Consider the following 12,268-nt stretch of genomic DNA (forward strand, 5'->3'; position numbering starts at 1 on the left):
AAAATGTTCTTGTTTTCAACAGCATGATGCTACTTGTTGCCAACTTATCATTGCCAATATAACTACCAATTCCATGTACATCATCCATAGCATAACTTGATGTCACCAATTAACAATCAACCATCAAAATTCATGCAATTTAGTAATTAATTGAAGCTATTAAAAACTAAATCATTCCTCATGTAGAGACAATTTTTTTCTTATTATTAAAATTGTTTTTGCCAATGACATAAATAATTCACAAATGGAAAGGGTGAATATTTCAGTCCTCAATATGTATGTAATAAATCTAAAGCTAATCCCCATAATTATTAGCTTGGTAAAAATCTAAATCTGCCTCCAAAATTTAACCACTAGATTTGTGATTGTATAGAGAGAATTACTATTTCTTATTTGATTTAGTTCTTTCTCTTTAGCTTAACAATCAACTATATGACAGATAAATTAAATTATATATGTATGTATATGATTATGCAAGTCTAATTAACCATAAACAATTATATATATATATATGTGTGTGTATATATATATATATATATATATATATATATCATTCACGTAATTACAATTCCAGGGGTATTTTTTTGTACTGTACTCTCCAGCAGAGCAGCTGACACCAAACTCTCGTCCTCTCTATCAATCTCTGAGAGAGTGAGAGAGGAGTAAAGCGAACGCCAAGTCCAACTCTTCCACCAGACGCGACACTCCGTTAGGAGTCGATCCCACTTTCTACGTCGACCGCCGCACCCACCCCCGCGTCCATCCATCGCTATAAGACCCCACCGTCGTGGCCATTGCCCCTCGTCGGTATCCCACGTCGGTCGAGTTTGGAGATCCTCGGAGGCGCCGGTGACGTGCGTTCTTGGAGTTGATGCGATCTTAGTGCCTCCGGCCGCTGCTTGAAGCCCTTCATCGGGTCTTCGGAACTCTTCCGGCGCTCGATTATCCCGCATTGTGGATATCCGTGACGAGTCGGTTGAATCCGTGCTTTTCTTGTTAAGGGTTTTGGTTACGGAGCGGATCATCCGGTGGATATTTGGGTCGGGTAGATGTTGGTCGCGCTTCGATCTTGATGTGGCCTATAAGATGTGATCTTTATACATTTTCTTTTCTTGGAATTAAAGCGGTATCCTAGAATTTCTTTTGAAATCTTGCAGGGTTTCGAGGGTTGGGGATTGCTGGGAAGGTGAGCTGCAGAAGGAGCTGATAAAGGAGATGCTTTGCTGGGTCGAATGATGAACTCCGATACTCCTCTCGATTACGCCGTGTTCCAGCTCTCCCCCAGGCGGTCACGGTAAGAACGTTCGGTCAAAAAGGGCTTGGGATTTCATTTTCTGGCAAAATCTTGCAAAAAAGAGCACTTTTTGCAGGTGTGAGTTGTTCGTCTCGGGAAATGGGAAGACCGAGAAGCTTGCATCTGGTTTCTTGAAGCCATTCATTACTCATTTGAAGGTCGCGGAAGACCAGGCTGCTCAGGCAGGCAACTCAATAAAGCTTGAGGTTGAGAGAGCGAAAAATAGCAGCTCATGGTTCAAAAAAGGAACTCTTGAAAGGTCAGTTTGAGTTAATGCTGTAATATCTCCTAGTAAAATTCGAGTCTCTCAATCATATTCTGTGATCTGTGATGTGCGGTGCTCACCTGGACTATTAGTTGCTTGGAAAATAACACTTGTTCAGATTTCTTAAGAGTAAATGTGGGCTGTAGGTTTGTTCGGTTTGTCAGTACACCAGATGTGCTGGAATCAGCCAATACATATGATGCAGAGATGGCACAGTTGGAAGGGGCCAGGAGAATATATTCACAGGTAATGCTCTTGACTGTTGAACATATATATTTGGAACATAAAGTAAATTCCTTTTGGCATTGTCTGAACATGCACCACTTTCTAATCCAGGGTGCTAGAGATCCGCTTTCTGGGACATTGGGTATGCTTAGTTTTGTTTTCTATTCTAAATAGTGACTATTTCTTGATGAGATAATTTACACTAGAGAGTTCTTCCTGTTTGCGTTTTCTTATTAGTAGTAGTAGCATCTAGTGGAGGCCTTTGAATCAGAGTCAGTTTTTCCTTTATAAGATGGAAAATTACTGAATGAGATCTCTGTGCTCTGGGTATGTGTAACATATGTTAGATATGTGATATTTATGCCCAAGCATTCTGCAAGTACCTATGCACACTCTTCTGCAGGCAGCTTTTATACTATCCAATTAATCTTCAGAACCATTATATAGCTTTTATTTTTGATCTTTCATCTTTGTTTGTCTAAATTTGCGGGTGCAGACCATATCCAATCATCTAAATAACAGCAAGATAGCAAAGAAAAATTATGATTTGCTATTTGGACATAATGCATTGATGATCGTTAGCATTTGGTTTGGAAGGTTATTCTTTGAAATTTTAATTATCTATGTAAATTATGATGTTAATCAGAATATCACAGTACTCTAAGAACCAAATATTTGAAATAGAAGTTGTGGAAAATGCCATACTGTGGATAATCTCTAACATATGCAGATAGTAGATCACCAAACAACCACCATAATACTATGATTACAAAACTGTAAGTAATTAAGATTGCATATAGTGTGGAATTGAAGGATGAGAAATGTAAAGTGTAAATGATAACATGTAGTGATTTGCTTTCTGAAATGCAATATGTTTCTGTCCCTTATCATTTCATATTTAGTACCTTTTTGCTCCCACCTTTTTCTCTAGACTAGCATGTATTCTACAGTATCTCCAATGATTATCAGCAAAATAACTCATTGTTATGGGTATTCCCCTGATTGATATGCCTGATATATCTTTTCTGTATTTCTGTAAAATTTCAAGCATTGTTTCCTTTTGGAAATCACTCATGTTTGGCTTTTTTTTTTTTTTCTCTCTTTTTAACATGTAATTTCTCTCTAAGCTGCATTTCTTGTTAACTTGAAATTTTTGGAATTTAACTCAGGTGAAGATGACACAGCTACTGAAGCAGCTGTGGATACAACAAAGTAAGCTTATCTTCTAATTGCTTATACTGAACAAGTGACAGTGAAGTTGTCAAATTATTTGTAGTGGAACTGGTAATACCAATGAAGTCATCGAATTACTTGTAGCAGAATTGGTAATAATATTTTTAAGTATATTTTGTTTTCTTTTTTCTGATACCTTTGATCTGACATCTTTGTGAAATTGAATGAGTGATGGACCATAAGTCAAACTATCAAATTAACAATGCAGATCCAAAATAACCTATATATTGATTTAATGCTGATTCTACTTTGTCTGTTCAATAATCTGGAGAACATGCTGGTAATGGTCGTGACTGTTGTAGCGTATTACCTAGGTAATGAGCATAAGGTGGTTAGATCTGTAATGGAGAAAATTACAACTCAGTTATAGATGAAAATGGTGTTAAATCTGGCACATGAACTGATATTCTGAATATTTTAGTGGTGTGTTTATAGGGAAGATTTTAAATAACATGAAGAAAATTGTGATCAGAGTGTAATTAAAATTGCAGTGTATTGGGCCTTACCACAATTAGCCAATGGAATTAATTGACATACAGTAGGACTATAGCATTGGGGATGGAACGAATCTACGCTTGTAAAATACTGGTTAAAGAAACCCTGATGATTAAAGGAGCATCTCTTAGTTAGGATGACAATTGTGAAGAATAGTAATAATTTTGTTAACAATGAGGATCACTGGGAATACAGAAGAGCGAGGCAAAGATGACAATGTTCTGGTGGTCCTAGTGGGTGCATGGTAAAAGAGTCATAATGTCAAGATTGTGATGCAAGAGGCAAGTTAGGAGATTGACAAATAAAAATGCCCGTGAAGTTAATCTCATTAGGCTTCTGGATGTCTTTTCTTCATTTATAAATATCAGAGCTTCAAATAGTTCCATTTGTCCTTTGCCCCTTCTTTTAACCTTCACTAACAAGAAGATACCTTCAAGTTTTTCTTAGTCTATACTTTCATGTCTTTTCATCCCAACTCAACTTCCTTGGTTTCTACCAAACACATGATTATTATTAACTCTTCTCCTTGCTGTATCTGAAGCATAAGAATGAAACTGGATCTGCTAAAAGACACAACATTCAACAGAGCAAGTATATGAATTTCATGTTGATGAATTAAATGAATGATATTCCGATGTTGGGATTAAGCATCAACTGTAGACATTTAATTCAAAGAAGAAAAAAGGTATACAACAGATCAAAATTTAAGCAAGCAGTTTTGCAATATATAAAAAAAATAAATCTCAATGTAACAAGAGTAGAGTTTTTACATTATGATGAGAATTGAGAGTAACCTTGCCTCTAAGTCCAAAAATAGTTTATTTAAGATGCATCATATTGCCATGTGTTGTTAAAGAATTTAAAAAACCAAATTAAGGATGTCAATTGCTAGAATGAATTGCAACTTGCAAGTAATCTTTAAGTGATTAATTTGGATCTTGTGCTTGACTGCACCACTGCGGGGTGTTAATTTCAGGCAGAACCATAAAAATTGAGGATTTAAAAGATTATTAGACTCTTTCCAATTATGATATACTATATCATTTTTGTTTAAATCTGCAACTTGATTTTTTAAAATTTCCCAATAGATGTCAAATTTAGGTTCTGAAATTGGAGTGTTCCTTGTTCAGTGGAAATCAGAATATTCAATGAGCGACTCCTTTGTTGCTTTGTAGGTTGCATTAGCCTAATGCTTCGAGGCTGAAAATTAAGTGAATTTCGAAGAGTAAATCACTAGCAAATAAAATATAGTGCCTGTTTCTTCAGCTATTTAATAACTGACTTTTTTTGGTTTCCTTCACAGAAAGGAGCTTATAAGAGCCATTGATGTGCAGCTTATCACTCTTAAGCAAGATCTGGCCACAGCTTGTAGTCATGCTTGCTCTTCTGGATTTTCTGTTGAAAATGTCTTGGACCTTCTTTTCTTTTCTGAATATTTTGGTGCGAATCGTCTCAAGTAAGTTCTGGAACTTCAAATCCTATATTTCATGTTTTTCCAGCTAAATGAAATAAAATCTTTGATTTGACATATTTGGCCGTCGAGACAAAAATCAGTTGTAGTTTGTCTCTTCATGCATTAATATATCACTACTCTAATTCACTGCCAATTTAGCTCTTCTGGGCCTTACTGGCTTGAGCAAAAGGCCTCCACACTGGTTTTTTGCTGTGATTTTTTGTTTATATTTCAAAAATACTGAAAATTTTCTCACTTTTTATCGCAATCAGTGGAACAACACACATCTATGTTATAGCACTTTGTATGTGACACTGAATTTATTAAGGTTGTAGGGGTTTCTTGTACCACTGTAACAATGAGCAAATGTGCTGGGTGTTTGCCCTTTCTTTTGTCATATATAAGACTTAACTGGCAAAAGTTGGACAATCATGATGATCTGTATAATGAAGTTGCATACCATAATGCTGACAATTTATTTCATTAATTTTTAAATTATTTTATATATCTTAAAATTATAAGGGTCTCTTTTATAAGTTCAGGTTCTTGATGTTGGATAAGTTCTGAAATAAATCTTCCTTTTTGTTTGCGTTTGGTTTATCAAATTACCCTGTTTGTCATATAAAGTTTATCTAAACTGACAGTGGTGATAATATTCATTATACAACTTGCATGACATTGGCAACAGCGAGGCATGCAACAATTTCATTTCGCTTTGTCAAAGGTGCCCTGAACTTATTGATCACCACCAGCAGTCACAATCTCTGCCTCCACATTTGAAAAATCTTGACAACGGGAATGTTAGATCCTCCTCAAGCTCAGACATGTCAATAGATGAACCAGTAATAGAGCACATTGGTGCTGGTATACCACCTGATGGTGGTGGTCTTCAGGTTGACATGCCTAGTATTAGTCAACCGTCACTGCTGAATACAACAAAGTTATCGGGCACATCTCAGCGGGTCAAGCTCAATGGGCAGCACTTAGAAGGGGCAGTATTGGAGAATATTCCTTCATCAGCCAATTTTCCAGCTCAGCAAGACAGAGGGAATTTTAGGCAACTTAGTGTGAAGGACCGGATCAACCTCTTTGAAAGCAAACAGAAAGAACAATCAGCAAGTTCTAGAAATATCAGCACAGAAGGTGTTGTTAAAAGGGTAGTATCAGGTAAAGGGGAGCATAGGAGGCTCTCTTCTGATGTTTCAGAGAAGTCAGTATTGAGAAGGTGGAGTAGTGCCAGTGACATGAGCATTGACCTTAGCAGCAGCAACTGTAAAAGTTGTAATGACCAGACAGAAAGTGGGAGTACTGCTGGAACTCCTACATCTGTCAATTTGCAGCTTCAGTCAAGAAATAAAACTGAAGAGACTGATGCTACTGGTTTTACCATGACATCACAATGCTGGTTGGATTTTAAAGAAAGCACCACAGGAACTTCTGCTTCTTCTTTGTCATTGTCACAGTCACAGTGCAAAGGTTTTCAAGGTGATAGAGATTGTACTGAGGATGAAAGCATCAAGTCCTCGACAACTAAGAACAGACCAGTCTTGGAGAAGGGGCAGGGCACATGTGACCTGAGTACTTCTGCGAGCAGGATGGAGTACTGTGGATTGGGTGATCAAGATGCCTCTTGGGCCAACGCAAAAGGTTTTTCAGCTGGAAATAGTGCTAGCTCAAAAGATTTTGCAGCATATCACATCCAATCAAAAGCAGAGGATCATTTGCAAATTGAAGACCGGGCAACTTTGCCAGACATATCAAAAGCTTCATCAGCTGTGACTGAGCAGGTTAGATGGAAATATCGAGAAGGCCTGCAATCCCGAACTAGGGAGGCTCCTTATGGAGCAGATGCTGTTGGGTTAAAGGATCAAACAAAGGTAGCTAACCAATTCCAGACATTTGGGAGAACAGTAGATCCTGTCGGGAATACAAAAGGTTGGTCACATTCCCAGGTTCAGTTTGAAGATTTATCAGTTTTGTCTTCAGAGGGTAATCTTTTGGCTTCGCAATCTCAGGGAAAAACATTTCCTGTTGACATAGAGGAAGCAGGTGGAAGAAATGCAGCCGCCTCTTCTGCAACTTCTGGCTCTTCTCTACTTGTAACAAATGATGGTATCAATCACCAGGGAATACACTGGCATCGATCATCTGCTTATGAGAGAGGTGCAGATGAAATAGCTGATACTGAAATAAACCACATGTCTGCTTTTCCTGTAAGGAAGACCAAGGAAAAGATGGATATAGTTGAACCACCTTCTGCACATTTGATGGAGCAGAATCAGGTGGTGAGGTCACTAAAAGGAATTCAAGCGTTAAATGATGAATTATGTACCAAGGCTAATGACTTGGAAAAACTTTTCACTGAACATAAGCTTAGAACTGTCACTGAGCAAACAGCTTCCTCTCGAAGAAGCAGACCTCTGGATGTCCAGGAGGATCGTGTTCCCGTGGTTGTTGAGAAAAGAAATGCAGTGACACTTTTTGATCAGTTGCCTGAGAACCCTCTGAGGGAGACTTCTAAGTATGATGTAGACTTTGATGCCAATTTCCTGTTGAAAATGGTAGGCAACGTGGAATATGGTAATAATACAAATCAAAAGCTTAGTACACAAAGTTCATCAGATGATTTCAGAGGAAAGTTGTACTATAAGTACATGCAAAAACGGGATGCAAAACTAAGGGAAGAGTGGGGAACAAAAAGTGCTCTGAAGGAAGCAAAAATGAAGGCAATGCGTGACAGCCTAGAATGTAGTCAAGCTGTGATGAATTCCAGATATTCAGGATCTGCTGATAGACAGAGTACAAGCTACACTAGTCTCCGTGCAGAAAAGCTGAGATTTTTTAGCAATTGTTTAAGAAGTAAAAACCAGGTATGATTTTCTGGTAATGGTCCTTTGTTGTCATGTTTATGCACTATCTAGAGTTGCCACGCTATCACTACATATTAATCTTCAAGAATTTTCATAATGACATTTTTAGATCTAGATGGATATTATTGGTCTGACATTGCAACTCCATAATAATGCTCATTGAGCCTGAAAATTGAAACTGTTCACTTTTCCTCCCTTTTATTTTCCTACTTGAGTTCATGTGGTTATATATGTAAAAATATACCAAAATATTTACTGCAGATATCTTCTTTAGACAGGAGGGAACTAATATGAATTGATCAAGGAGATAGAGGGAAGAAGAAATGGCATCATAACTTTGTACAAATCTACTTATTTGTAAATTATAATTAAATTATTTAGCTTCCCTTTTCCATGATTGACACTACTAATGTATGTCTTCTAATTTGTAATTTCTGTTAGGTAGCTGAAGATCACTCATGACATTTTTTGGAATGTGGGTGTGATTATCTCTTTATTAAGTAGCAAGAAATTTTTTATTTCTTTTGTTTTTCCTTGTGCATATTTCTGTCGATGATCATCTGTCTGTTATCCTTACTGCAAACATATTGTTCAGGTAGTGACCAGTTAATTTTCCTACTATAGATTTTGGCTAAATGAAAAATCTTATTTTCTGGTATCAGGCAATTGAGTCTGTTGAGGAAAAGAAAGATCCGGAGGAACCATGTGAACAATTTGGTCATGGTCAAAATACATCCCACAATGTTCCCTTTGATGATAATTCTTCTAAAGATACTAACTCTGTAAAGCTTCCATCTAAGAAAACTTTGTCTTCTTCCACCCTGCAGACCATAGAAACTTCAGTGCCAAAGCTTTCTGTAAAATCTACCAAATCAGTTTCCGTAAAACACAGAAGTCAAACTGAAAATCCTCTTGCTGAAATGCTCCCTGACTTCTCTGACTTCAGAAAGGAAAATGCAAAACCATCTGCCGCAAATAACAGGGTAAATTCACGAGAGAAAACAAAGATACTTTCTCGAAGCAAGAACATCATTGCGGAGACTAAACTTGTCAAGGAAGAGAAGCCACATAGGTCTCAGTCCATGAGAAAAAGTACCGCTGGTCCTGGTGAATTCAAGAGCCTTTCTCCTCTCAATTCTGGTAGCACTGATTTCACACCCTTAGATTTTTCCAAGGGACAAATGGATGCCAATTTTGTGAACAAAGTCCAGAAGAGTGGGGAGTTCAGAGCAATCCTCAGGAAAGAGAAAGGTACAGTTCCTGGTTTAGGAGCCAATATATATAAACCTAAAGCTTCTAAGGTCTCTGAGGTGAATAAGAATGGAGAGGATTCGAAGGATATATTTCGTAGAGAGGACTCACCTGGCCTAGTTAAAGATGTAATGGAGATGGAAAAATCGTCTGCTGAAGGAAATGCTGAGGCTGCAGATTTTCCTGTTGACTCAGATGGTGAAAATCCAAGATACATTCAAGAATATGAAGGCAATGATGATTTTGGATCAAAAAATGATGTTCAAAAATCTCTATTCCAAGAAGCTTTCCACACAGTTCCTGTTTCTCCCGAGTTTAGTATTTCTTCAGAAAATGTACAAGAGTCATCAGGTCCTCAGTCATGGAACCCATGCCTCCATTTATCTTCTTATGTATATGAGGTATCGGATATTGATGCTTCTGTAGATTCACCTGTAGGAAGTCCAGCATCATGGAGTTTACACCCGCTGAACCAAATAATGGAGGCAGATGTTGCTCGAATGAGAAAAAAATGGGGAACTGCTCTAATGCCTATGATTGTTGCTAACACATCCCAACAGTCACACAAGGATGCCACAAAAGGGTCTAAACGAATATTGAAATTTGGGAGGAAAAGTAGGGGTATGGACAATCTAGTCACTGATTGGGTGTCTGCTTCAACAGCTTCCGAAGGTGATGATGACACAGAAGATGGCTGTGATTTAGCAGCTCGGCCTACGGATGACCTGAGGAAGTCGAGAATGGGCTACTCACTTCCTTATGATGTGTTCAATGGTGGAGAAATCTTTCCTGAACAAGGTATCTCTCTATTCCTATTTGATAGTTTATACCCATTTTTGATAAATGGAACTTTGGTGTACAACAAGTATATACACTAAAATTGCAGTTCCTTTGATTATAGTATTTTTAGTATTTTACTGCGGTCTAACATATTCTAAATCAAGAATTTCTGTCTTGCTTGTGCCACTCGGTGTCTTGTGGCAAATTCTGTTTCATGTCAGACAGCAAGTACTGGCCCAACATGAAAATAGAACTTGCTATTGATATATACCCCTTACATGTTTTGCTGGCCGAATATCTGGATTCCTCTTATTGGTCTATTACTTAATTTCAAAGGGGGTCATGGTTGATTACTAACGTTTCACCCCTTTATTTCATGGAACTTCTTAAAGTATTTACCCATGAATGTGATCCTCTCCTTTGGTGTGTAGCAGAGATTGCCATAGGGGTGGACAGGTGCTGCAGAGGGAGTAGCTTATTTCATATCTCTCCTATTTCTATTTCTCCCTTTTCTTTTTATTCTTTTGATTGGTACACCAACATCTTTACAATAGTGTATTATGCCATATCTCTGTCACATATGGTACCAGTGGCCAGTTGGCATGGATGTTTCCTGTGAAAAGGGTATTCTTCTGAACAACCTCCTCTAATAATCATTGTTAGATATTGCCTTTTAACTTCTGCTTATTTGGCCATGCTTGAGTTCCATAAGGTAGACAGCTTGTCTAGACGATCTGTCCTCTTGTTTCATGTTTATCAGAAGTTATTGGTTGCCTATGTGATGCCTTTTTCTTTTATAGTCACTGAACTTCGGAAGCCTTCAAATACGAAATTCCCAGCTCAGATTTCAACTAAATGAAATCACAAATTTTCAGTTTAATGAATAGTTTCTCATTTTTATTTTCCACATTTGAGAGCCATAGATTTTAGGATGAGAAGATAAGGCTCAAACGTGGGAGATACCTGGTGCGTATCTGACTAAACCTGAGGAATGGCAGCTTGTTTAAGCAGCAAATGGATAGCAGTCATGTAACATCTTGAGCTGTTATGATGATGTAAACATCAAAAAGATTTATGTTCTCGACCTTCAAATGAACATATACTCCATCTAGGGAAGTGTATGCTAATACAAACTATCTAGTTTTATGCTTGAAGTACTGCTAATTGCTTGCTCAGATGATTGATGGCAATCAAAAACCATCTTCTCTTGCCTTTATTTTGTGCAATAACTATTTTGGTGACATCTTAATCTATTCCTTTTCTTCTTACTAGTGACGGCATATACTTGTGGCCTCCATTCTACCTTTTAATACTGTTCATGTCTCAAAAAAAAAGCTACGTAGATTCTGAATCCAGAATCTTTCTGTTATGCTAAATATTGTAGCTGAACATGGTTTGTTTGGTGCAGTTCAATCATTTTGCCACTTCATTCCAAACCGTTCTGTAGACTTCAAATTGAGAGAGGATCATCAAACTGGAAGCTCCCTGAGAGGTAACAAGGGTCCTGTTTAGAGCCTCGACTGAACATGATTTAAGTTTTGAAAATGTACACATGCGGACACATCTGACATCTTTGACTATGCTGAATGATAAAATCATTATTTTCAGTGTTTACTGAAATTTTTCCTGGAATATCGAATTGACTTCTGTGACATTGCCTAAATATTTGCAGCACCACACTCTTTCTTCTCTCTATCTTCATTGCGGAGCAAGGAACTCAAGCCTCGGTGATACTGGGTAACCTAGTAGCTTATGGCTTCAGTACATATTGCAATTTTTCTATAAACGCAATGTGGTTTCTTTGTTGTGTTATATGTTATCCTTCCCTTCCCACTTTGTTCTTCAGTCGTGATGTTTTGTTGTAGAATTGGATGTCTAGAATCTGCTAGGATAACTTGCCAATTGGCACGGCGATGTTGTTTGGCCTGAGGTGTCATCCTTTTTCCACTTGTAGCATGCCATGATATATATATATATATCAAAATCTGTTAGAAAAAGACCAAGAAAGAATGTGGCAGTAAGCAATTGATTTGTACAAATGAGAAAGAATGATCGGTGCTATTCTGTTTCTTTCTTTCTGTCATTTGTATTTATGTCATCAAAGACATCCTTTAGAAAGCTGATTTGTCTTTGTTCTTTGCATTTCAGAATGTTATGGCTTGAAAAAAAAAAGATTTATTGCTTATTGATTATGACCACAAAATTGCCCCTGAGCAAGATATTGTTGCTTCTTCTTTATTGATGATCACTGAACAAATGGAATTCATTTATCATCTGGATGGATAGTGTCATATGCAAAAGGTGTGCCATTTGTGACACATTCTTCTTCAGATCTGATATGTTACCCCTTGGTTTCTCATACAGAAGAACTGCTTGTGTGATTACAAAATGTCAAGGCAGGC

At 37.5% G+C, this 12,268-nt stretch overlaps 1 protein-coding gene across 3 annotated transcripts; it reads left to right on the forward strand.

The window, feature by feature from the left end:
- The first annotated feature begins 627 nt into the window (after positions 1-627).
- LOC103976118 (uncharacterized) lies at positions 628-12,068 on the forward strand. 3 transcript variants are annotated; one of them, XM_018819932.2, is made up of 12 exons: positions 628-1,045; positions 1,158-1,294; positions 1,371-1,553; positions 1,706-1,805; positions 1,896-1,926; positions 2,954-2,996; positions 4,816-4,968; positions 5,654-7,835; positions 8,498-9,437; positions 9,525-9,884; positions 11,275-11,358; positions 11,539-12,068. In XM_018819932.2, the coding sequence occupies exons 2-12, from the start codon at positions 1,233-1,235 to the stop codon at positions 11,595-11,597; spliced, it is 4,197 nt and encodes a 1,398-aa protein (XP_018675477.2). In that variant the 5' UTR covers positions 628-1,045; positions 1,158-1,232; the 3' UTR covers positions 11,598-12,068. The 3 variants fall into 3 exon arrangements, with proteins under 3 accessions (XP_018675477.2, XP_009389585.3, XP_018675468.2); XM_009391310.3 differs by having other exon boundaries at positions 8,498-9,884; XM_018819923.2 differs by having other exon boundaries at positions 628-1,040; positions 8,498-9,884.
- Positions 12,069-12,268: the final 200 nt, after the last annotated feature.

This window comes from Musa acuminata, chromosome BXJ2-2 (genome assembly GCF_036884655.1).
Source record: "Musa acuminata AAA Group cultivar baxijiao chromosome BXJ2-2, Cavendish_Baxijiao_AAA, whole genome shotgun sequence".
Lineage (NCBI taxonomy): Eukaryota > Viridiplantae > Streptophyta > Magnoliopsida > Zingiberales > Musaceae > Musa > Musa acuminata.